General features: G+C 44.3%; 7 protein-coding genes across 7 annotated transcripts; 3 read left to right on the forward strand and 4 right to left on the reverse strand.

Annotated features, from left to right (window-relative positions):
* Positions 1-1,309: 1,309 nt before the first annotated feature.
* On the reverse strand, positions 1,310-4,709 carry L199_004727 (uncharacterized protein; the record flags this gene model as incomplete). Its single annotated transcript, XM_064890451.1, has 10 exons — positions 1,310-1,414; positions 1,479-1,553; positions 1,614-2,093; positions 2,165-2,437; positions 2,494-2,805; positions 2,872-2,979; positions 3,028-3,101; positions 3,155-4,073; positions 4,150-4,494; positions 4,611-4,709. 10 exons carry the CDS (start codon positions 4,707-4,709, stop codon positions 1,310-1,312), a joined length of 2,790 nt encoding a protein of 929 aa, XP_064746523.1.
* Positions 4,710-5,235: 526 nt separating this feature from the next.
* Positions 5,236-11,160, forward strand: L199_004728 (uncharacterized protein; the record flags this gene model as incomplete). The annotated part of the gene is made up of 18 exons (XM_064890452.1): positions 5,236-6,288; positions 6,353-6,532; positions 6,591-6,800; positions 6,864-6,989; positions 7,051-7,287; positions 7,369-7,513; positions 7,572-7,855; positions 7,919-8,077; positions 8,142-8,815; positions 8,880-9,384; positions 9,452-9,561; positions 9,622-9,866; positions 9,942-10,153; positions 10,213-10,276; positions 10,339-10,409; positions 10,475-10,623; positions 10,708-10,780; positions 10,858-11,160. The coding sequence occupies 18 exons, from the start codon at positions 5,236-5,238 to the stop codon at positions 11,158-11,160; spliced, it is 4,800 nt and encodes a 1,599-aa protein (XP_064746524.1).
* Positions 11,161-11,538: 378 nt separating this feature from the next.
* L199_004729 (uncharacterized protein) lies at positions 11,539-13,152 on the reverse strand (the record flags this gene model as incomplete). Its single annotated transcript, XM_064890453.1, has 4 exons — positions 11,539-11,650; positions 11,778-12,688; positions 12,798-12,890; positions 12,946-13,152. 4 exons carry the CDS (start codon positions 13,150-13,152, stop codon positions 11,539-11,541), a joined length of 1,323 nt encoding a protein of 440 aa, XP_064746525.1.
* A 455-nt stretch (positions 13,153-13,607) lies between these two features.
* Positions 13,608-16,544, forward strand: L199_004730 (uncharacterized protein; the record flags this gene model as incomplete). Its single annotated transcript, XM_064890454.1, has 8 exons — positions 13,608-14,615; positions 14,683-14,749; positions 14,812-14,988; positions 15,059-15,144; positions 15,207-15,668; positions 15,810-16,076; positions 16,153-16,195; positions 16,315-16,544. The coding sequence occupies 8 exons, from the start codon at positions 13,608-13,610 to the stop codon at positions 16,542-16,544; spliced, it is 2,340 nt and encodes a 779-aa protein (XP_064746526.1).
* Positions 16,545-17,150: 606 nt separating this feature from the next.
* Positions 17,151-20,250, forward strand: L199_004731 (eukaryotic translation initiation factor 3 subunit C; the record flags this gene model as incomplete). Its single annotated transcript, XM_064890455.1, has 7 exons — positions 17,151-17,396; positions 17,484-17,578; positions 17,656-18,205; positions 18,269-18,607; positions 18,670-18,852; positions 18,904-19,685; positions 19,764-20,250. The coding sequence occupies 7 exons, from the start codon at positions 17,151-17,153 to the stop codon at positions 20,248-20,250; spliced, it is 2,682 nt and encodes an 893-aa protein (XP_064746527.1).
* A 162-nt stretch (positions 20,251-20,412) lies between these two features.
* On the reverse strand, positions 20,413-22,697 carry L199_004732 (uncharacterized protein; the record flags this gene model as incomplete). The annotated part of the gene is made up of 11 exons (XM_064890456.1): positions 20,413-20,469; positions 20,533-20,871; positions 20,938-21,179; positions 21,242-21,406; positions 21,471-21,595; positions 21,653-21,739; positions 21,792-21,842; positions 21,899-21,993; positions 22,051-22,194; positions 22,255-22,527; positions 22,599-22,697. The coding sequence occupies 11 exons, from the start codon at positions 22,695-22,697 to the stop codon at positions 20,413-20,415; spliced, it is 1,677 nt and encodes a 558-aa protein (XP_064746528.1).
* A 396-nt stretch (positions 22,698-23,093) lies between these two features.
* On the reverse strand, positions 23,094-25,143 carry L199_004733 (uncharacterized protein; the record flags this gene model as incomplete). Its single annotated transcript, XM_064890457.1, has 7 exons — positions 23,094-23,130; positions 23,188-23,509; positions 23,590-23,741; positions 23,820-23,957; positions 24,028-24,330; positions 24,397-24,637; positions 24,750-25,143. 7 exons carry the CDS (start codon positions 25,141-25,143, stop codon positions 23,094-23,096), a joined length of 1,587 nt encoding a protein of 528 aa, XP_064746529.1.
* Positions 25,144-25,821: the final 678 nt, after the last annotated feature.

A 25,821-nucleotide genomic window follows, 5' to 3' on the forward strand; every position in this document is an offset into this window, starting at 1 on the left:
CATTCGAAATATCACTTGTTACCACCATAATGAGCTATAAAAGACCTCGCACCGACCTAGACGACTATGCATCTGAAACCTGGAACCGGCCCAGTGGGGAGTATAAACATCAATATTATCACCCTGGTCCCATATTCCAACCCACCGAGATTGAATGATTAACAAATGATAACCAGAGACTAAATCAAGAGAATGACTGGTATCGTCAAACCATTCAGCGTTTAAAGCCTAAATTCAATTGGGAAATCAACAGCATCACTTCTGCAACTCATACGATAACTACGATCATCTCTTTAGAACTCGCTAAGAGAAGTATCGAATATTACCTTGGGGAGAAAATGGATTTATCAGATTCCGAAAAGGGATTGGCAAATGGCAAGATAGTGAAGGGGTTAAGTGATCATTATTATTCTTCGATATGTTCAAAATTGATCATTGGCGAGGCAATCCATCATAAATTCACCGACCTCATTGTCAATACTACGAGCCCCGACTCAGGGAATGATGATGGGTTTTCAGAAATGTATAGGAATCTGATACTTCAAGATCCGATTATACAATGTGACGATGAGACTAAAGAGCCAAGTGAAAGATCATACAACCTTTCTTTAGCGTTGGATCGATCTTGGAGGAGAAGTGGTTGAGCGTAAGAGTACCTGTGTTAGACGTATCGAAAGAGACGATTCAAAGATATGTGAATGAACGATATGTTGTTGCGATGGGTCAAACTAGTGTGAATGAGTCAAAGCTGTTTGAAGTTGATTAGATCCGCTGTCAGTCAGTCACTGTAGCTTGTACTCCCTATTTAGAAGATAGTCAAGCCAGATCTCAGCGTATGTATAAATTGCTTAACGAATGGTGGCAGCCCATTGAAGGTGGACTGTCAGTACATAGCTTACGTGTTGTATCGTCAGCTTTCCCAACCTGTTATGCTAGACAGAATGTCTTGGCAAGCCAATGTGACTTATGGCCTCTTCGCTTCATTTCAATATATCATTTCAACCAGATCCAAGAGATGCTACCTACTACCTACTCAAAGAAAAATCTATCTACGTTATTTACCGATTCGGTTCGGTTGTTGTCATGAAAAAATCATTATCGCCTATGGTAGAAAAGAAAGATGCTATGGAAAGGGAAAAGAAAATATGCTATTCTACTGTAATTGTTTCATGCTATGTAAGGGTATCGATGCATAAGGCCTATCTATATATGTGAAGGGTATGTTAAAGGCGATCGTTAAAGAAGAAGGACAAGAGAGCAAAGAGATAATTAAGATTAAAACCGATTTTGGGTATTGACGAGAAAGTCGTTATACTCCGTATCGCTCGGCCAAACGTGCCTTGATAACGGGTGGGAATGTACTGGTTTGAGCGTCCCAGTTGGCTCCCAATCCTGATTTGAAGCCTTGTAGGATCTGAACGTAACTTTTATTATTAACCCAAACATATATGAGAGAAGTAGTCTTGAATCCGACTCACAGTTCTGAACATCTGATCCAGCTGACTGGATGGATGTTGCCATTTGCAGACGGCATTGCAGAAGAAGATGAAGCTCTGATAGGTAAATTTTTACATCAGCTCAACTATTTAAGACGATATGTGTGCCAAACTCACATTTTGTATACCTTCGGGATTGGCACTAATTAACATACAGAATCCTCTAAATGCAGAATCTTTCTCATCATTATCTTTGATCTCCCACAGGGCAGTACACCAAGCTTGAGCAAAATTGGCCAAATCGGGGGCTACCAATGCAGGACAAACCAAACCTAATCTACCGATCGTCACGGCCGCGTTCTCAGTTAAGGATTTGGGTGATTTGCTATGTAATAATATCGGGACTAAACGCTGGATCAATGCTGGCACGTATGGTTCGAGGATGGCGGAATCGCCATTGAATTGCAAAGCGATTTCTCCGACGGCCCACGCAGCGTTGTTGCAAACTGATACACAGTCTGCTGGGGGTTCGACGACGATCTGTTCAATCACACTGGGTAAGATCTGGGGGATGACCGGTTTAAGTAAAGGGAAACATGTCATCGACATGTCTCCTAGGAGGGCGTGAGCGGATTGTCGGACAGGTGGTTCGAAGTGCTATAAATGAATCAGCAATCGACCGAGTACTGATATACTATATATTTGTTGATGAAGAGAACTCTACTTACGGTCAAACAGAGCGCGAGTAAATGAAGTAATGGAGGTTGACTATCTCTTATGAGTTGGTGCATCTGTTCACCTAAACCTTGTACCAGACCAGATAACAGATCAAGAGCGACAACGATGAAAGTCCTATCTGGTTCATCAACCTCCTCGGGGTTCTGCTCGAAAGACTGATATTGGGTGAGGGTAGCGTGGATGATATTAAGACATCGTTGGTAGACTGGTCCGGTGTAGGTTGAGAAGGACCCTCCGGCGGCGATCGAGATTGATGATAGACACTGTGCGTGGTGTCAGTTGAGCGACATGTAAAGAAGCTAGCACATGCTTAACTCACCTCAAGCAATGGTACGAGATCAGGGTCCTGATCACCAAGTCTTTGCCATCTCTCAACCAGAGGAGGCATGAGTATATCCAAGTAACCCGGAGCACCCAATGCGGATCCGACAGAATCGGCAAGAGTACCAATAGCATCGTAGAGGATGAGCAAGTTCTTCTGCTGATACTTTGAGAAAGCGAATGTGAGATTTCGTAAGATTGGTTCGAGGTATGGCGCCATCTCTGGTCCAGCTTCTTCCTCCAGAGTGGCAAAGGCAGAGCATCCAGCTTCTTGGACTCGTTTGTTACCGTCTAATACCATTTGAAGGAGCTAAACGGAAGTGCAGCACGATCAGTGACTAGAAAATGTCACAATAGCCAAACAGCCGTCACTTACACCTTCCATTGTAGGAATGAAGTACTCAGTCTTGTCTTCCTTGTTGACGTGAACGCACCAACTGGCATATCGACCGAGTGTCCAGCAGGTGATCGATCGAACGAGAGCCTGAACAGCTATTAGAAAATATCTTGATGAGTAGAATAACGAGCTTACCTTCTTATCCTGGAGGGTCTTGAGAAGGAAGGGGATGAGTTGAGGTAAATGGGGCTCGAGACCGTCGATACAACCTATCGACGTTATTCGATCAGCTGCAGCACGACGAAAGGAGTATGTTACTTACCCTCCGCAATAGCACCCAATGCTAAAATACCACTTTCTCTTTGTGTCCATTCTTGATCGAAAATTCTATCTCTGAGATAAGGTAATAGAATCTCCAGTAAATCATTTCCGAAGGAAACGGCGATAACGTCCAAAGCGGCAGCAGAACACTTTCTGATATTCCATTCACCCGACCCATCCTCATCATCGAAATAGTCATCATCATCTTCATCCTCGTCATCTAGATTATCTTCATTCTCGTCGAAAGCTTTATCTTGAGCTTCTCTCGATAAACCTCCACCAGCAGATTTCGATGAAGAGGGATCGTTGGTGTCATGGGTGGAATGTACTTTTGATGAATAGTTTCTAGGTTTGATATCAGTTTCTTTGTCTGCTACACCTTCATCCACATCATCGATATCTAAAATAGCGATATCCCAATCGGAATAAACCATCCCTTTCAAAAGCAATGGAGCGATTTTAGGTAGATAGGGTCGAAGTTGATCTTTCAAAGTTGAATCTTCCGCAAATGTCAACCAGAATTCACAAGCTTCCAAGGCTACCGTATCATCCTCATCTTGAGTACAGAAAGCAATATAGTCCACCACATTGCTCATCTCCGGTACTAACTTATCGGGCCTTGTACCCAAGATCAAACCCAAAGACGCACAGACACATTTTCGAATGTCAGCTGATTCATCTGCAGCCTTGGCGAATAACGCTTGGATATAAGTATCGATGTTGGCTGTGACGGCTGATACTCTGATAGCAAGAAGGGATTGAAGGATTTGTAAGGCGTATAATCGGATTTTGGGTGCTCCATGAGCGGTATATTCGATGAACTGGGGGACCAAGTGATCTAACAAGTTTTTACCTTGGATTTGGAAATCTAATTTGTGGGGGGCATCTTCACAGATCTTTTGCAAGGAGTTGAAAGATCCCTAAAAACGATACAACATGAGATTTGTTTAGCAGCAGTCATTGCTGTGCGGTACTAGTATGATTGTTCTCACTCACCTCGATGATGTTCGGATCACTACTAGCCATACCTTTAGTCAACGCATCTAAAGCTTCTGGCCATCCACCAGGTTCCTCATTCGATATCAAACTTGTAATGACGGTACCGACAGTCTGTCTGACAATTTGATCTGGATCCGCTAGACCATTCAATACAGTTGATTTCACATAGGCCATAGCTCTCGCATCGTTATCATTGGCAGCCGGGCCTGTTCGTTGATTGACGGCGTTCTTCAGCAGCAATCCTGCCACTGCTCGATGTGAATCTTGTTCGCCGGTACAGTGAATGAGGACATGAGCGAGATAAGCGAGGAAATCCGGTACGAAACGTAATTGATCCAGACGCTATGATACATGGAATGCAGATTAGCTCCAATATTCAGTACGATTCGGCACTACTTCGGTCACGGCTATTGCACTGTGAAGAAGGTTTGCTCATACGAGTACGGAAGCAGACTCACCTGCGCGACATTCCTCTGCACCTCACTATCCGTACTACTGGTATCCCTCAACATTCCCAAGACTTCCTGAAGCCCCTGTTCCGAAGGCTGCCAGGACATTGTGACTGGTTGTTATTCCGTTTGTCTGTCGATTTCTGAGTAGATTCTTCTTCTGCTGGTATCGATACGTTTGAAGGGGACAAAGGATCAGACAAATGTGGTGGTATATATTGGGTGTGAGAGTAATAAAGAATGTATATGAGGATTGTATGGGTATGTAGTGTTGTGTATGGTGGTGAGCGAGGACAAAAGCTGTGGTTTATGACTGTCTGAGTGAGTTGAAATCTTGGTTGAGAGCGGGTCTCCACGCTACCATCGGTTGTGGCACCGTGGCATGCCTATCTCCAATTCTTTGTCAGGCATGCGACATCCTTTGGTGTCATATGTGCCACATTCGTTTGGTCGGGACGCGTCGCGTTGACTTGCCACGTGTTGGCTCATGAAATCAGGAACGACCTCGAGACGAAATCAACAACAATCCAAGAACTCGTAAACAAATCCACTGTACCGTATACGTTTGACATACCTTGATCATCAATCATTAGTATTATCATTATCGACGCCCACCCTCTCTGACCGTGTCAACATGCCACCAAGAAGGTCGTCAAGAGTTTCAGGTGCTTCTACCATCTCGACAAGCTCTGCGCCCCCTCGGAGCTCAAGGAGCAGAAAATCTGTTTCCACAGCGCCTCCCCCAGCCGCAGAGAGTGAGGAAGAAGACGAACAATCGCCTGACGAAGATGATTATGAGGAACAGGACGATGTCAAGCCTAAGCCCAGGCGTGGCGCTGGTAGCAAAGCGAAGTCTGCGCCTGTACCGAAGAAACGAGCAAGGAAAATGCGGGTATCAGAAGCGGATTCCACTGTCGGTGCTAAAGAAGATGCCGTACCAGATGAAGAAGAGGTAGAGGAAGAGGATATGATAGAACACATCGTCTCAAAACCCAAGAAAACTACTTCGCAGGTGGAGAAGAAGAAGAAAGTGATAGTATCAGATGACGAAGATGATGCCGAAGAAGAATTACAGGAAGCTTTAGCAGGAAGGAATAGAAGAGCTTCTACCGCCATTCCAGCTACTCCTGCCTCATCATTAAATATCCCTCTACCAGATCAAGTTCGAAATCGAAATGTCACTCCCATGGCTCCCTTGGCACAAATACCTGAATCGCCCACACCGAACGGTAATGGTCCATCAGGTGACGATAGCGATGCTGATTCAGATGGGACGGCCAAAATCGACAATTCACCTTCAAAACAACAATCATCCTCTTCACAGATTCCGCCAGCTACACCTTTACCAAACAGACCATCACCACCACAAATAAACATTGCTCCTCCACCAGTACCTACGCCTGCTGGACCCAAACCACGATTAACCATTCATAAATTGGTATTGGTCAATTTCAAATCTTACGCGGGCAGACAAGAAATCGGTCCATTCCATAAATCCTTCTCGGCAATTGTCGGTCCAAACGGTTCAGGAAAGAGTAATACCATTGATGCGTTATTGTTTGTTTTTGGATATAGAGCAAGTAAGATGCGTCAAGGTAAATTGAGTGAATTGATACATAATTCAGCCGGGAAAGAAGGTTTGGAAACTTGTTCAGTCGAAGTATGGTTTAGAGAGATTGTAGATCTGGTAAGTCTCTATCCGCTGTTCTATGTGATTGATCCAGGAAAATTTACTAAATGTGGTTATGTAGCCGGGTGTGGATAATTTCCTCCTAGTACCCAACTCGCAGATCGTCGTTTCTCGTACTGCTTACAGAAATAATTCTTCGAAATATACTATCAACGATAAGACCTCTTCTTTCACTGAAGTTACTACCTTACTGAAAGGTAAAGGTATCGATTTAGACCATAATCGATTCTTAATCTTACAGGTAAGCTATATAACTTCCATCTAGGAATAGCCGGCTGACTTGTTTGCGCTCAAAACAGGGTGAAGTAGAATCGATCGCTCAGATGAAAGCTAAAGCTCAGAACGAGCATGAAGATGGTCTGTTAGAGTATTTAGAAGATATCATCGGTACCACCAAGTATAAAGAGCCCATCGAACAAGCCAATCTCGAAGTCGAAGCCTTGAACGATGAAAGAGGTGAAAAGATGAATAGACTGAGAGTGGTAGAGAGGGAGAAAGCTTCTTTGGAGGTGCGCTCCATTCTGCTGAACATCTTGCAGTTCGCAAGCTGACATGAGGATTCCGCTTGTTAGGATAAGAAACGCGAAGCTGAAGATTACCTACGAGACGCCAATGAGCTGACCAGGAAGAAATCTCTCTTATGGCAGCATCACATGCATACTCTGCAGAACAATATCGAAATCACCACCAAAGCTATTGTGAGTAATTCCTATACAATTTCTGATGATGGGTATTCACACATAATGAATATAATCGCAGGAAAAGCTCAACTCCGACTTGACCAGTGAACAAGAAAGAAATGCCGACCATCTTTCTCGAATTGGTGATCTTCGGAAGGAATACGACGAAAGGCTTGCTGCGTACGAGGAGGTCAAACGATTGACAGATGCTTTGCTCAAAGACGCAAAGAAGTTCGAGAAAGAGGAAGTTGGCTTGGCTGAGAAGAAGAAACATCTGGTGACCAAACAGAAGAAGTTCAAGAAATCCATACAGGATGTAGGTTTCGGCACCACACTGTCTAATCTGACCGAATCAGCCTGAAGTAGGTGTGACTGACAATGTGATTGATCTTCATAGGACGGTCATGCTAGGTCAGAAGCTCTTTCAGCTATCGAGAACCATAATGCCGATCTAGAGAAGAATCGAACCAAAGTAGCTGACCTCGAAGAGAAACTTGAGACGGAACAAGCGGAACTCGAAGAAGTCGTTGATGACTTGAAAGGTAAGTTTCCGCATGCCCGAATTTGTAAGCGGAAGTAGCTGAACATTATTGGTTTCAGATAAAACTGCCGAATTCACTACACAAATCGAAGTGAAACAACGAGAACTCGAACCTTGGACAGCGAAGATCAGTGAAAAACAATCGTTGATCGATGTCGCCACTTCGGAAAGGGACTTGTTAGCTGAAAAGGCTACTTCCATGCAGATTGCTCTGGACGAAGCGAAAGCTAACCTTCAAGCTCTGAAAGATGGTGATGAAGGGAAACATGAAGAATATGATGCATTGAAGAAAGAGCATGTAAAGGCGAAGAAAGAACTTGCTGAAGCTGAGTCGAGACTCGAGGTAGGTCATGCTGTCAAACTATTAGCAACGGACAGGAAGCTGATGATTTGATGGTCATTGTAGGATATGAATGCCCGATCGGAACAACTGCGAGCAAATGTATCGGCCTCTCGGTCAAAAGCTGATGAAGCGAAAGCCTCTCTTGCGGCGGACAAGAGTGAGAACGCCGTTCTGAGCAGTCTGAACAAGCTTCGAGACCAAGGTCGAATTAAGGGGTTCCATGTGAGTTGAATACCAGGACTAACAAGATGGAGATTTCGACTTGACAACTGATGATGAGCATTAGGGCCGACTGGGTGATCTTGGTGTTATCGATGAGAAATATGACGTTGCCGTTACCACCGCTTGCGGAGCTCTGAACAATTTGGTAGTGGATACCGTTGAACAAGGTCAAGCTTGTATCGAACATCTACGAAAAGGCAATGTCGGTCGAGCATCATTTATGGTACTTGAAAAGCTCCCTCCCAGAGACTTAGGACGTATCGATACACCTGAGAACGTACCGAGGTTATTCGACTTGATCAAACCTAAAGATCCCAAATTCGCACCTGCCTTTTACAAGGGATTGAGAGATACCTTAGTAGCTACAGACCTGGTCCAAGCTCAACGTATAGGGTACGGCAAGAAACGATGGAGGGTTGTGACTTTAGCTGGACAACTGATCGACCCATCTGGTACGATGTCAGGAGGAGGAGCGAAAGTATCCCGAGGTGGAATGTCATCCAAGTTTGCGGCTGATAAGGTCGCACCTGAAGTTGTGGCGAGATACGAGAAAGAAGCTTCTATCGCTCAAGATGGACTAGTGAAATTTCAAGAAGAGAAGAAACAGGTAGAAGGAGAAGTAAGACAGTTGAAAAAGCGTATACCGGAAATCGAAATTCAGCTGGAAAAAGTTGAATTGGATGTGCGAACGCAGAGAAAGAGGATTGAAGAAGGTGAAAAGAGATTGAAAGAACTGATGTGAGTGTAACAACTGAATCAGAGGAAATACAAAGGTCATTCGCTGATGGTCATGATGGGATAGATCACAAGCTAAACCTGATGCGGACGATGAGAAAAGGATCAAACAACTGGATTCTGAAATCTCAACTCTGAGTAAAGAGACAGACAAATTACGCGAGAAATCATCAGGTATAAATGAACAGATCAAATCGCTACAAAACAAGATTCTCGATGTGGGTGGAGTAAGACTCAGAGCTATCCAATCTAAAGTATCGACCACCAAGGGACTATTGGATCTGGCCAACGAAGCTATCACTAAAGCTGAAGTTGGACAATCTAAATCACAAAGGGATTCAGCGAAATTGACCAAGTCAATTGAGAAGAACCAACTTGCCTTGGAAGAGGTCGAAAGTGAATTGGAAGTGGTTGAAAATGATCTGAAGGAATGTTCGAATGATCTTAATGTGATTAAGAGCAAAGTTCAGGAAGCTCAGGATGCAAGTGAAGAGGGGAAAGAAGCTTTGGAGGAAAGTAAGAAAGAATTGGATGAGAAGATGCAAGGCATTAATGCATTTAGAGCGTTAGAGGTGAGTCGACAAATCTAGCAACGTATATAAGGATATGATGCTGATGTGTTGTTTTTGGTGATGATAGATGGACATCAAGCAGAAGATTGAAGATAATGCCAGGATACAGAAAGATAGTAAAGATAAGTATAAACATTGGAGGAAGAGACATGAAGAATTAGAATTGGTCTATATCGAGTAAGCTCTTCTGTTCTCTTCGGCATGTATTACTAAGCAGAAGCTGACGATCAATCTTAGTGAGGACGACGAGGAAGAGGAGGAAGACGAGCAGGTAGAGAACAGAGATGCTGCCGAACCTGAACCTCAGGAAGGTGAAACTCCTGCGGAAGAAGGTAATGGAGTAGAAGGCGAAGTCGAGCCTACTGAGAAGAAAGCACCTAAGAAGAAAAAGGAGAACTCGACTGAATTGGTGGAATATTCACCTGATGAATTGAGAGAAGTAGATAAGGAGTTGTTGAACGCTGAAATTACCGAACTTGAGGGTGAGTGAACTGGACTTGTGCATATCCTCGGGTCATCATGGGATCGACACTGATCAATAATAATATCATATACAGAGGAAATCGGTAAAGCCCGACCCAACTTGAATATCTTAGCGGAATATCGAAAGCGAGAAGCCGAGTTCCTCGATCGAGCGAGAGATATGGAAGCTGTCACCAATGCGAGGGATTCAGCCAAGCAGCGATATGATGATTTGAGGAAAGTCAGATTGGATGAGTTCATGAGTGGTTTCACAGCGATCAGTTCGAAATTGAAGGAAATGTATCAGGTGGGTCACATCCTATAAGGTGTGCTTTTCAGTATGCGCTGACTGTGGTATATTTGTAGATGATCACGATGGGTGGTAATGCCGAGATTGAATTGATAGATAGTATGGATCCGTTCTCTGAAGGTGAGCTAGTCTTGTCTCATCCTTCATTTCCGGGGATGACAAGCTGACATTGGAATAAACAGGTGTGGTCTTGTCTATCATGCCTCCTAAGAAATCTTGGAGAGCTATTGCGAATTTATCCGGAGGAGAGAAGGTCAGTTGGGATTGCTCCTTGATATACGTCATCAGTCAGACTGACGATTCACTGGTTCTACATAGACCCTCGCCTCGTTAGCTTTGGTATTCGCATTACACGTCTTCAAGCCAACTCCGCTATATTTCATGGATGAGATTGACGCTGCATTGGATTTCAAGAATGTCTCGATTGTGGCTAATTACATTCAATCCAAAACTCAAGCTGCTCAATTGTAAGTTTGGCAAACTGGAGACTTACAGTGATTTATTCCATAGATGCATATCAGCTGACTGTAGACGTTTTTGATTGTACCTAGTATCGTCATTTCGTTGAGGAATGATATGTTCGAATTGGCGCATCGATTAGTAGGGATCTACAAGACTTCTAATGTGAGTTTGACTCATAATACCAGGTCCATCAATACATGAATGGACATGAGCTAATCATTTATCGGTCCACTTCACAGTGCACTAAATCAGTTGCTATCGATAACAAAGATCTCCGACTCCAAGCTCGACCTAAACGTCCACCTGGTGTACCACCTACACCTATGGGTGCTGGGAGAATACCTTCTACGCCAGGTACGGTATATCGCAGGATACCTTCTACACCGGGTACGGTGAACAGGATGAGAGTCATGTCTACTCCGTCTTTCAATAGGATGCCTGCTATACCCCAAACTCCCAGTGTGGTAAGAAGGGATCATCATAAGATCATTGAGGAGGAGGAAGAGAGTATACCTTCCAACCCTGGGACGGTCGTCGCATGATGGTGGCCAGGTTTGTTGAATTGGTTGGTGGGCGTTGAGTTTCCATTGATTGTTGGAAAATAATTGGGTATTAGTTTGATTCTTTTGGGTATACAAGTAGTAGATAATGTTAAAGCGATGTGTTAGATCTTAGATATTGTTGTATTACATATGATCATGGATGGATTCGTACTCCCACCTTGAAAACAGCTACGTGCAAAAGATGATGATAATGCATAACAAACTGATCAGTTGAGACGTTATGAGATGCGTATGAACGAATGTGTGAGAGTATCCCAAATTTCCTTGATTAGACTGTATTATTTGGTCTATGCTTCTGCTGATGATTCCACTTCTACTTGTTGTATACAACCCATCCCCCCGTAATGATCATACCCTTCATACCCACTCTTTAGGGTTTTTCAATACTTTCTGTAATTCTTCTTCGGGGGTGTTAGTTCCCTCTGCTCCTACGGGGGACATGTATTCCCATCTGGCTGTTTCGGGTAGACTAATAAGATAAAAGGTCAGCAAGGTGCTCTCCATATGCAGACAGAAGCAGGGTGTATGTGTGAATTGGATCATATCTAGTAAATCGAGGTTGGACGGTTGTTTCAAGTCACAGATTTCAAACTCACCTCATTAAGATACTTTCCACTCTCGCACCGGGCGTATGTAATCCGAACTTAGTACCTCTATCATAAACCAGGTTGAACTCTACATATCTACCTCTTCTCAATTGTTGCCATCTTCTCTCTTCTTCCGTCCATTTCCTATCTTTATGCTTGTAAACTATCGGTACGTAGGCAGGTAGAAACGCCGATGAAGCATCTTTTACAAATTCGAATAGATCCTCTTTCGTCTTATGTTTCATTGTCGATACGGGAGGTTGATTTATCGGACTTGAAGTCGTAAGATCGTCGAAGAAGATTCCTCCTATACCTCTTGATTCACCTCGATGAGTGATGAAAAAGTACTTGTCGCATGCTTTTTTGAAATCTGGCCAATATCTTGAATCATGCTTATCACAAGCTTTTTTTAGTTCTTGATGGAAATGTATACAATCATCTTCATCTAGATATGATGGAGTCAAATCTGATCCTCCACCGAACCACCATGCTTTAGGTTCATTTGGATTTTGAGGATCTTCAATTTCGAAGTACCTATAATTCAGATGAACAGTAGGTACATGTGGGTTTCGAGGATGGATGACGATTGATAAACCGGTAGCGAAGAATGGAACGGTCTCGATGGGTTCAGGTAAAGATGGATGATCGGGTAACATTGCTTTTTGAGCTCGAGGTGGTAACGAACCGTGGACGACTGAAACGTTCACACCTGCTTTTTCAAATACTCTACCACCTGCTAAAACACATGAAGATCCTTCACCCCCTTCTTTCCTCAACCACGTATCTCTAAGGAATTTAGGTGATTCAGAAGAGGGTGAGAAGGAGTTGGGTTCAGAAGCAGATTCGATCTCTTCCATTGTGTTTACGATGTGATCTTGGAGGGATTTTACCCAGTTAGCCATTCGTATACGCATGGGATTCTAAGAGAACAGATTTCATTAGCTAAGCTTGTACAAACGGGAACAACGTTATTGCAGAAGCGAAAGTAAAATGGGTGATACAAAAGATTCACAAATCAACAGTACATACCTTGGGATCATCCTTTTCAATAGCATCGACTGGTAACCAAGGGTATCCATAGGTATCTACAGCATCGACAAGGGGAGCAGCATCACATCGGACCTATTGACTCATAGAATCAGCTCTGTACGACTACGGTGCGTATTGTTGAGCTGACCTGTTTTGACTCGTTGTACCCATGGTAGATGGTATATCCCAAAGCAATGGCAAAACCCGTAGCTGCTGAAGCGCCCAAGCCCCTATACGACGGGGCAGCTCGAGAAGATGGAGTAGAGTAGGCCCGTCTGCTCAGCTGGGGAAGAGAGACTTTTGGGCGAGACGAGGCAGGTCGAGCTGCACGTAAGGCTGCTATACGGATTGACATTTTCGTGAATTCTTTTCGATTGAAGGGGGAAGGGTGTGAAGAAGGAAAGAGGAAAAAGAGGTTTCCAAGGATGTTGTTGATGGATTTTTATAGTTTGACAGTCTAAGGGAGATCCCGGGATTGATCGTCTGCCTGATTATTACCAGTCATATGGGCTTTGTTTTGGATCTTGTGTCGTTGGACAGAGATCAAGCAAGAGACACGAGCAATGTTTTCCGTTGAGTCCCTACTATTCAAACAGTGTCCGGCACACTCCGACTCAGCGGGGCACCAGAGCATATCCACGTGGAATGGCTCGATTGTCAGTAAAACCACAAGATCTTTCGAAGATTCAGATCAGATCAGATATCAGATCAGGTGCGAGACTAGGACAAGCCTACACAGATCGTGCTGTTCTAGCCTTCGAGAATATCATCAGCAAGCCCTCAGTCAGCCTTGCAGAGGTACACCTGGCGATGCTCTCCGCCGTCATTCGAGTGGTAGCTCGTTCAGCTGCCATACAGCTGGAAGAAGTAGCTGCTCTGTCTACTGCTGCTTCCGTCAACAGCCAACATACAAGCAAAGGCAAAGGCAAGGAGAAGGAGGTAGTTCTGGATCCGGAATCAAGTGTCGATCAAGTACAAAATGATCTGACAAAATTACAGACATTATCGGATATACTGGAACAACATGAATCGAGATCGACCCCTCTCCCTCCGGCTTCTTCTTCTACATCTTCGAGGAGGTTATCTCCTCTCGATAGGTTGATATCCCAAGCTCCTCACTCACCTCCACCACCTGCACCGGACACTCATCCAGATAGACATATAGAAGCTGAACAACGTAAGAAGAAAGGCCTACCTCCCACGTCCCTCTCCTATACTCCCATTTCCCCTTCACCCTCAAAGCCTCAGACCAAGACAGTTTCATCGAGTACAAGCTCAACTCCCAGACAACCACCAACAAATTCTATTGGACCCTCGTTGAATGATCTGATCAAAGCTTCACCTCGGCAGAATCCACCCCCTGCACCTGATACCCACCCTGATAGACATATAGAAGCTGAACAATCTAGGAAAAGGAAATTAGAAACCTCTTCTGCTTCTCCTTCCGTTTCTGTCCAATCGACTGCTACAAAAGAGGAGAACATCAATTGGTCCAATACAGAGTCTAAATCTAAGCCGTTAGATGAGCTGGTAAATGCTTCGGCTTATTCCATACCTACACCTCCCGAGGGAGTATCATCGAACGTAGAAGGTCCGACTACAAACTCTGCTGCCTCTGGAGGTATTAAGCAGGTTGAGAAGGATGTGTCGATACCAGCTGGACTTTTAACGGAAGCATCGCAACCCATACAGCTGAATACCAATTCAGCGATATCTGGAGAATCTAGTCCTGCTCAACCCATAGAGACGGTGGATGGTCTGGAGGATCGGGGAGCTGATCCGACATCTCTAAAATCGCAATTAGACGATGAAGCAGAGGTGAGTCGTGATGATCAACGTTTTGTTATCACAGACCCGAATGACCAAGCTGATTTCTCGTGTATAGATCCCAGTGGTGTTGAGAGCGTCAAAGGTCCCTTCATCAAGACTAGGCAGATTATTCCATTATGGATGTAAGCGAACTCTTACTGTATATACTCTATGTGATAAGCTAATTCGTGTACATCCCTCATAGCTCTTGCTGCATCTTTATCTATCGGAGCAGCATCAGAGTCGATCCGTCGTACTGCAGGAGGGAACAAGAGTAGTGGAAGTGTATTCATGAGTGATGCAAATATAAGGAGACTGGTCGCTACTTTAGGAAGAATGAGGGGTGCAGCGTTGAAATTGGGTCAATTCATGAGTATACAAGGTATGTTGACTTCCCATTACAGACAGAGAGGTAAAAGAGAGGTCATGACTAATGATGAGTTTACCGGCAGACAATCACATGTTACCTCCTGAGATCGAACAAGTCTTACACCAGGTTCAGGCTCATGCGAATTATATGCCTGATTGGCAGATGGAGGTGAGTATCCTGTATTCCAAGGATTTCGACTACCGCATCTATTGACTCAAATGTATCTGTAGAAAGTAATGCGAGAAGAATTCGGTTCAGATTGGCAAACCCTCTTCTCCTCATTCGACCGTACCCCCATCGCATCCGCATCAATAGGTCAAGTCCATCGAGCGACGCTTGCCTCTACTGATGAGACCGTGGCGGTGAAAATTCAATTCCCAGGTGTATCGTCATCTATCGAATCGGATTTGAATAACATATCGTTGTTGTTACGATCTTCTGCATTGTTACCCAAGGGACTGTATTTGCAAAATACAATAGCAGTCATGAGGAGGGAATTGCAAGATGAGTGCGATTACGTCATGGAAGCTGCGGCAGGAAGGAAGTTCGCGGAATTGCTCAAAGATGATGAGTATTTCTCGGTACCCAGTGTTGTAGAAGAGGGAACAACTGGACGGGTGTTGACTACTAGCTGGATGGATGGGAAACCTTTGAGTAAAGTTAGGGGATTGAGCCAAGAGGCAAGAGATAGGGTGAGTACGATTTTCTAGAGCTCACAAACATTTCTTATCTCTACAAGATGCGAATATCATTTTGTCCTCATACAAATCTCACGTGTACCACATTCTCTGATGACAGCTGAATTGAACTGATCATACTACTGACGTGCGCAGATCGGAACCAACATCCTCCGATTATGTTTAATGGAACTATTCCAATTCCGATTCATGCAGACCGATCCCAATTGGGCGAACTTCCTCTACACCAATACGAATGGTAAAGAAGGTATCCAGCTGATTGATTTCGGAGCTTCTAGAGAATATACCAAGGAGTTTATGGATGGTTGGTATCGATTGTTGAAGTCTTGCCTGGTAGGCGACAGGGGAATGATGAGAGAGGAGAGTCTCAAATTGGGTTATCTGACTGGTGAAGAGAATGATGTGAGTTGTACTTGTTTAATTACAACAATTGACTTTACCAGGTCATTCGCAAAGTGTGCTGACTGATTGTTCATAGGTCATGGTGGAAGCTCATTTGGATTCTATGGCATTGGTTGCGAGTGAGTCACAACCTCTCTCTTGACGCAATCAATACTCGCCATGATCAAATCATAGCATTATGTAATGATCATCGCCATATCACTCGACATATTGCTAATTTCCGTTAACATCATTTTAGGTCCATTCTCGTATTCCGGAAAATACCCATTCGCCAAACAAACCATTACAGACTCTGTTCGAGCCCTCATCCCTATCATGTTGAAACATCGATTAACCCCTCCTCCACAAGAAACCTACTCTCTCAATAGGAAATTGAGCGGGGCGTTCTTGATGTGTGCGAAATTGGGAGCGAATGTGGATTGTCAGAAGCTTTGGGAGGAGAATGTCGGGAATTATAAGGAAGGATAGATATTGATGTCAGATATACACATGTGAATTAACTGAAGCATAGAGTAAATGACATGAGATACAATGTTAGTAACGGTCAATTATGCCCTACCCTTGAGTACTAGCATTGTGCATTCGTCTCATCTCGAAAGCTGAATGCGAATTGCGAAGAGTCAGTACGAGCGCCCAAGCAGATACCCATCATCCCATGTCATCCTATCATGGCCGTCACACTCGATGCATTAAGCTATCCGCCATGTCCATGCATCACTTGAGTTAACTTTGAGTATCCCTTTATGGGTCTGCCACATGTGCCACACGTATTTCTTCCAGCTTATTGTCCTTTCGGCGTTTTCGGTGATATAAATTCTGTGGTTGTAAGCTTCCTCTCGTGTCCTCTGATTATTTCGATAAAAGATGTTACAACCACACTCCCATTGTCCATCGCTCATTCACTCACACACCTGTGGTGGTATATAGCATAGCATATAAAAACGTCTTTGGTCATCTTCACAAGTACCATATCCAGACGGCCACATTGACAAGCTTACTACCCAACCTGCAAGCTTATCAACACAACGTCTAAACAAAAAAAAAATCTAAAATCAGCTCAGCTAGTTAATCAAAATGTCGTTCTTCGCCAAATTAGGATCAGACTCCGATTCATCCTCTTCCTCCGGATCAGACTCTGAGGAATCCATCTTGTCTGGAGATGAGGGTTTAGCCCAAGATAGGAAATTGGCAGAGGCCAAGAAGACGAAGAATAAAGCTTCGATGTTTTTGAGGAGTGATGCGGAGGATAGCGATGAGGAGAGTGAAGAGGATAGTGACGAGGATGAGGAAGAGTTGAGTGATAGTGAGGATGAGAGAGCGGTGAGTGAAGTCACCCCAATTAGGATAAATCTCGTTATCGGAGATGATCATGAAGGGATATGCTGATATGTGGTGTTTATTGAATAGGCCCGAGGAAACAAATTCTTGATGGGTGCAGACTCTACTGACGAAGAGGAAGAAGAGGAAGATAAGACCATAGTGTTGAGTGCCAAGGATAAGCGGTGAGTAACATTCACTAACAAGTCGTCGTGTATATCATCTGGTCGGACTAAGATCTGATGTATCTGACTTTTCTCAGATTCGCCGAAATGGAAGCTGCTATCCACAATATCACCAATGCTACTCGAAACAACGACTGGGTATTAGCTTCCACAGAATTAGACAAGGTATTCAGGTTCATCCAACGACATCAAGTTACAGTCGTCGCTACCACCGTCTCAGCCGCTGGACATATCCCACCTCGATTTTTGGAAATCTTAGTCTCCTTGGAGAAAGATGTCAACGAAACTATTGCTTCTGAAAAATCAGCCAAGAAGAAGATGGCTCCTGCCAAAGCCAAGGCATTGAACGGTTTGAAGCAAACTTTGAAGAAGAAGCAAAAGGAATTCGAGGCTGTACTCAAAACCTACATCGAAGACCCATCAGCTTACACTGCTGCTTACGAAGCTGCCAATGCCGCTCCTGCACCTAAGAAGGTAGCTAAGAAAGTTCAAATTGCCGATGGGGGTGAGGATCAAGATCAAAATGAAGATTTCATGACTATCGGTAAAGGTGGTAAAGCTCTTAACCTAACTCCTGAAGGTGTATTCAAAACTCTTCGAGAAATCTTCGAACAACGTGGAAGAAAGGTGAGTTACTCGTATTTACTTATCCGTATAGTGTACCCAATTAACATGTCTATTTTCGTTTAGAACACCGATCGAGCCGAAACTATCAAGATCTTATCTAAGCTGCTCGAGGTTTCCGAAACCACCTATCAAAAAATCAGAGTTCTCCTTGCCCTTGTTCCCGCACGATTAGATTACTCTCAAAATCTCGCTCATATCCCCCATGATTCCTGGGTACTGGGCTTGAACGAGCTCGATCAACTTGTCACTTTACTTTTGGATAATCCCGATTACGTCGTTCAAGAGACGGTAGGGGAGTACGACGATCTCGTCGAGAGGGAACCTCAAGTGGTCAATGGAAAGAAGGAAAGAGTCACTGTAGCAGGTAGTTTGATCAGTCTTTTGGAGAGTTTGGACAATGAGGTGAGTCCTGCGTGAAGACCTATCACAATGTGGCTGTATGCTAATCATCGTCAAATCCCTAGTTCACCAAAACTCTCCAACACACTGACGCTCACGAGAAGGGATCCGACTACATTGAGCGATTGAGACAGGAAGCACCCCTCTACACCCTCATCGCCAAAGCCCAATCTCTCTTCGAACGTGAAGCGACCACCGACTCCACTGCTCGAGCTGTCATTAGACGATTGGAACATGTTTACGCTAAAGTGAGTTTTCCTCCTGAAAGATTTGTGACTTGTAGCTAATTTGATGTCTAGCCCAACATCATTATCGAACATTTCGAATCAAAAATACCATCTAGTCTCCAATCCAAGATCGTTCCTACAGAAACCAAGAGAGATGCCGAGGGACTCATCCACGATTTGTGTGTCTACATCTACGGTTCCGACGCTCCTGTCTTACGTGCTCGAGCCATACTCTTCCACATCTTCAACCATGCTTCTCACGGACGATATCACCAAGCCCGAGATCTCTTACTCATGTCCCACTTGCAAGATACCATCCAACATGCCGACGTCACCACTCAGATCCTTTACAACCGAGCTATCATGCAATTAGGTCTCGCCGCATTCAAGCTCGGTTACGTCACTGAATGTCAGACGATCCTCGGTGATATGTTTGCCACTCAACGACAGAAGGAGTTACTTGCTCAATCGGTTCAAAGGTATCAACAGCAATTATCGCCTGAGCAAGAATTGATCGAGAAGAGACGATTGCTCCCCTTCCATATGCACCTCAACGTCGAATTGCTCGAAGCCGCATACTTGACTTCGTGCATGTTGATTGAAGTCCCTCTCTTAGCTTCGGTCGATACTGAGGAACAAAGACGTCGAGTGACGTCTAAGGTCTTCAAGAGATTGTTAGATCTTGCTGATAGACAAGCTTTCATGGGTCCCCCCGAAAACACCCGAGACCATATAATCAAAGCTTCAAAGGCTTTGCAAGCTGGAGAATGGGAGAAGGCAAGGGATTTGATCTTGTCAATCAAGATTTGGTCGTTGTTGGAGAATGTCGACCAGGTCAAGGATATTTTGGCAAAGTGAGTGATACCTACTACCTTGTTTCTCTACTCAGATGAACACAATGACCTTCGCTAACGTTCTTGTGCATCGTATAGGAAAATCCAAGAAGAAGGTCTACGAACCTACTTATTCACCTATTCATCATACTACGCTTCCCTTTCCCTTTCACACCTCGCTACAACATTCTCATTACCTCAACAGACCGTCACTTCCATAATCTCCCGAATGATCTATACCGACGAATTACCTGCTTCCCTAGACCAGATTGACAAAGTGGTGATCTTCCATCGAGTTGATCAATCGGAAGTTCAACGATTAGCTCAACAGTTGGCCGAAAGGACCTCATCGTTATTGGAGCAGAATGAGAAGACCCTAGATTTGAAATTAGGATCAAACCAGCAGAATACAAATGATCAACGATCGGGTCAAACGACCTCTGCAGGTCAGGAGGGTGGTAATAAGAATGAGAGAAGGGGAAATAACGGTCAGAGAGGCTCGTACAGAGGTAGAGGCGGTAGAGGTAGAGGTGGATTTAATGCTGGTTTGGGATCGACAATGGGTAGAAGAGTTACTGCTCAATAAGTTTCACGTCTGGCTAGATAGGTTTTGGCTTCATGCATTCGCATATGTGTATAACGACTGCTAAATTTGATATATCCATGATATCTCCTTGCGTTCTCTTCAAGTTTTGAAAGCAGGACATGATTTACCAAGATGACAAGTATAGCGATGTCCACCATTTGACTATTCTTCATCCTTCTTGTCAGTCTTATCAGCATATTTGAGCAAAGCTTCTCTAGGCTACGCATCAATTCATTTAGATCAGCTGTGAGTCTTCGAATTCCGTGTACAGACCAAACTTACATCTTCAAATACCATCTCGGATGGGAACAAAGTCTGTACGAAACCCTGAGTCTCACTCGCCCCTAATCTTCCACCTCTTCCAGCTCCTCTGACAGGTTCCATAGGTTTCATCTTCTTTGCTTTCTTTTCCTTTTGATGTAATGATTCCCTGTGGCCTTTATCTTTGAACATTGGCAGTGCATCTGGCGTGTAGATGACTGGTTGTACATCGGCGGTGGAGAACGATGGATCTCGAGGTGCACTCTTGGGTAATTTCGCAAGTGGAAGTAACGCTCCTCGGATTGATGAGTGGGGTGAATATAAGACGTGCAAAGCCCCCGTAGATAAAGATGCGAATATCTGACAGCGTACCCAAGATCAGTCAGCATGAACGAAGTAACATCCCCTATTGTTAGAGGGTCTTACCTGATTGATTCTCGAATGCCATTCTACTCTTACCACACTACCTTCTCCAATTGCGATTCTCCTTTCTTCCTTTAGATCTTGAGAATTCAAAAAGACCAATCCACCTTTCTGACCTTTTGGAGCTGATATTCCAGTTAAAATTGATTTATTATCAGGGGAGAATATGATGTTGGTCTCGGGGTACAGGTTATCTAATCCTGTAGCTACTGCTAGAGGTTTTCGTATAGACCGTATGTCCCATACTGCGTGACAACCAAGATAAGATGCATCTCGTGGAGGGTGAAAAGAGAGTTGATCTACTCACATTTGACAGTATCATCTCCACCTCTCGTCGCTACTCTGGTCCCATCCCTTGAAAACACCACTCCAGTTGTTTCCGTATTCTTAGCATGAGCATTATCGTTACTGTAATTTGGTCTTGCATAGTTGGATGATGTATTCCAAATATGCAATGCACCGTCAAAGCATGCTGAGGTTGTAGTAGAAAGCATCAGCCGATTGTATTCGTATAGTCATGGAGATATCGGACTCACCTCCTGCAATCATCTTTCCATCTGGACTCCAAGCGCACGAAGTTACTCTCGTCCTGGCTCCTCTCTCTTTTGATCTGACCACTATCACCTGTTTCTGTTTCCTCTTATTTTCAATGTCCCATATACTAGTAGCCCAAGTCAGCTTCCCTTCCACTCAATGCATTGCGGAGAAGGTAGCTTACCGTAATGTCGAATCGCTCGAACATGTCAAGAACAAAGAATTATCGGTTGGATGCCATGCTCCACCATTTATCTCAGCTGTATGGCCGCTAAATCATCCATGTCAGCTGGCTATTAAAACTCGAAATTATGACAGCTCACTTGGTATTCTTCATATCTCTCAAGTAGACATCCCCTTTAATATACTCCACTCTATAACAAAATCAGCTCTTCGCTCTATTCCTATTGTTATCCGCAAGCCAGCTCACCCTTCCTCACCATCTTTATTGAACACTTTCGGCTGCAACGTTCCAGAAACGACTAACAGATTTCTTCCATCAGGTGAATAGGATAAATCATGTACCTGATTGAGATCACACACACATCAGCTACAGTCGTGCTAAATGATCGGGTAGCTCACATAGTAATTCCCATTAGGCTCAAAGCTTTTGAAAGGTTTCAACCTAGAGTCCATCCCTCCAAAATCCCATAACTTCGTATCGTAATCGTGAGATCCAGTTGCTATTCTCGCTCCTGATGGATCGATAGCTAAAGCCGAGAGTACCTATGGTTCGTCTGGTCAAATTCTCGACCACCCATCACTCAGTTGTGCGTTCGTACTCACTTTCGTGTGATCTTTCAATATGATCTCGTGCGATATAGGTGTCCTATCTACTTCTTCCTCATCATCATATTCATCTTCATCGCTGTCTTCCTCTGAGTTCGCTTCGGCCTCGCCATCTGCTTTCCGCTTAGCTCCAGCTGCAGAAGGTGGGACCGGTCCAATCTCCTCATCTTCTTCGTCCCGTTCCGCTTTCGTTGTTGTTACTTCGATTGCAGGTGTAGGGGAATTAGAGGGTCCAGGTTCCGATGTCTCTTTTTTGGGTATTTCGGGTTTCTAATGAAATATATCCATCGGCACTTAGCCTAGAGTAACTGACAGCCGGTCAAGTAAGAGAACTGACTCACCGGCTCAAATCGCTTGGTGTTATCTACTTTCGCTTTCAGATTTGATGCAGTTGGTTTGGCTTTTTTGCCAAAACTCATAGGTAGACCAAACCCTTCCATTTTTGATATGTCCAAATACGGTAGAGGTATGTATGACCAGGAGAAGTGATGTTCTTATGATACAGAAATATGAGTGCAAGTTCTACTATATGGCTCATTGACGAGAGATGCGAGCGAATGATGGTGAACGGAAGCATTTCTTGTTTATGCGGTATGAGGCTAGGTTGAGTGGCAGAAATTCAAGGTGGCATGGGCATATCTGCTCAGTTCATGTCACATTTGCATTGTGACTGAAGTATGAACAGCTAATATACGGGTGGATGAAACAAAGCGATCATTCAAGAGCTCAAAATTCCTACATCTCTTACTGGTACATCGGTGTCAAGGGTTTCACCGGGCATCACAAGTGGGTTGCCGTCAGAGACCCTGCTGTCTGCTTCTGCTCCTTCGGTCGATTTATTCTTTAGGAAGATCGACGCCGAAATGGACCACCCTGATGAGAACAAGTCAGCTTATACCTGATGAGATTCATCGACTTTGTGAAGCTCACAGAACAGTCGTATCATCCCTTATTTGTTTGACGTCATGTCCCATACTTAAGATCTGTCTTCTGGCAAGCACGTCATTTCCGCCATAGGCATTCCTAACCAATCTAGTAGGGGCGTTCTCATTCCTCAGATCCCAGCTACCTTCAAGCTCCAGCTGCTCTGTGGGAAATGGATGGTCGCCCCAGTCGATTTTTTCAAGAAATCCAGGAAAGAACTTTTCCATGATTTGATTCTTATCGTGGATCTGGCGATTATGCAATTTCGAGTAGTTGTAGGTCGTTGCGGTCAGTAAGAACGCCTCTTCAGAGGTCATTCTTCCCCACACTAAATACTGCAGCGTCAGGAACTACACCTACCAGGATATCCAACAGTAGTACGATTATGTGAATATGTAAAATACTCACAGCCATCAGTAGCGAGAATGACAAACTTCAATTCCTCTTCTTCATTAGCATGCAAATCCCGCCATACGACTTCAGGCTCGGCTGTGGCATAAGGTGGTGTCTTCCTGAATTTTCGATCTTCCTTCTTGAATGTCCTTTGGGGACTTTCTTGTCTAACAGAATGCCAGTATCTGTAATCATACCTTCCCTTGAGCAATCCTATCTATGATGCAAGGTAAGATATGACTTACTCGACCCAATCGTCATACCTCCACTTATACGCATGATCACCAAAGACTCGAGTAGGCTGTAATTGCCCGAACATTCGCATCTCAGGTACAGGCTTCATGATATGTCCACGTTCTTCTTCCGGATGCTCGTTGTCGATCCTAACAGCCCAGACAAGAAAACGGTCAATACCTCACATAGCGGTAACCCACTGAATAAAGCAGTGCCTACCTATCACACTCTTTTGGATTGTGTCCATTATGATCTTCAGTCAATATATCACATCTCCACTTCTTCTCTTTAGGGTTCCACCATCCAGCCACAGCTCGACAATCGCCACAATTCGCTACGTAAACTCTCCGTGAGGTGGCATCGTATATCATGTTAAGCGCACAAGAACCCGACGGGATCAGTTCAGGTCCACAGAGTTTTGACGGTGGCTGAGGTGGAAGACAACCACTTAACTTGTATTCCAACTCTGGATATAGAAGCTTCAGGGGTGCTTGGACTATGTCATCATCGATTGCGTTGAAACTGAACCGATGATTAGCAAAGGTCATGGGCTACTCCTCCATCTTACATAAATTTATCACGACTTACCTGCTTTTGATGATTTGGGCTACTCTTTCCGGATAGTTCATGACATCATCAGAATACAGCTTCGCTTGACCGAGAGCATAAGCCAAACAAGCATGAAAGGCTGTTTTGAGAAGCTGAGCTGTCCCTGATCCAGAATGACCATCAAAGACTGAAAAGAGCATGACATCGTCATCACCTCTATCCTCTTTCACTCCACCTTCTCCATATTTCAAGCCCTGCTCTTGCCTCGCTTCATACCATGCTTTCCAGAAAGTGGGCGGCTTTGGCTTGTCCTCTCCAGATTCCTTATAGTCCACAGCATAATAACGCCTCACTAGTTCAAGTCAACAGATCAGTCGACCATTTATCATCACCTGTATCAGGCATTAAGACTTTGTAGGCAAATTTGCTAATCCCATTCCCTGGTCGTTTTATTTGGATAGTGCCTTGATTCTTCTCCATCAACCTCTTGTCGGCTCTATCCTTGGATATGAGTCTATCGGTCCATTCGCCTCCTGTGGGCGTCATGAGCTCCACCGCTTTTGCATCGATGATTCTTGTGTATAGTTCTCTGCCGTCCATACCGGTAATTCTTTTAAAGGGGTTCGTATCTATGTTTGCCTTTGCGAGTATACACGGGGGTAGTGATGCTGAAACTATATCATTCTTGGGGTCAGAGCTTCTACTTTCGGCTGCTTCAGCTGTTCCCGACGCTGTAACGGTCTTGATCGTTACGACGCTCCTGTTAGCTTGAATACTTGCGTGCATCATACAGTATGGTATGGGGTTAAGGTTATCTGTATCGTTACCAATGGTAGAGGTATAGAGCGTCCTGAAAGATCTGCGAAAATCAACAGCACCGGTGAGGATGATAGGTATAATCAGACACTTCCATCCATATACCTCTCATCGATATTAGGAGATTCTCGAGCAAGGCGTTTGAGTTGAACGTATGAACGGATCCTTTCATCACCTGAGGCAAATCCCAACGTCAAAGGTGCATTCAGACCAAACACTCTCGCTCAAGTACAATCGGAAGGCTTCGACCCCTTCAGCGGCAAAGCATGTAAACCTTTGACCTCTCTGGTATTCAAAGAATCATTATCAGGCCACACTTATAGAAGTTTGTTTCATAATACAAGCATAGCATACGCTACCACGGAAAGATCTGTGGTCTTCTGCCAGCTGAAAGACAAAGAAGTGATGCATAGCAACGTAGTAGTAGGTCTGCTGGATCTGGGTACATAAGTAAAGGTCGCGAATGACCTCCTCGATTGCCTCTTGCACTCCAGATTCATCGACCGGATTGAGGAAATTGTGCTCGAAACCCTCTGTAAGGATAAACATATGTCCCACTTGGGGAGCTATGGGAGCAGGTTCCCCGAAAGATACCCGAAGGATATCAGGTATGCACTTCTACTCTTATATAGATAAGCCTCAGGATTT

Source organism: Kwoniella botswanensis, chromosome 1 (genome assembly GCF_036426115.1).
Source record: "Kwoniella botswanensis chromosome 1, complete sequence".
Lineage (NCBI taxonomy): Eukaryota > Fungi > Basidiomycota > Tremellomycetes > Tremellales > Cryptococcaceae > Kwoniella > Kwoniella botswanensis.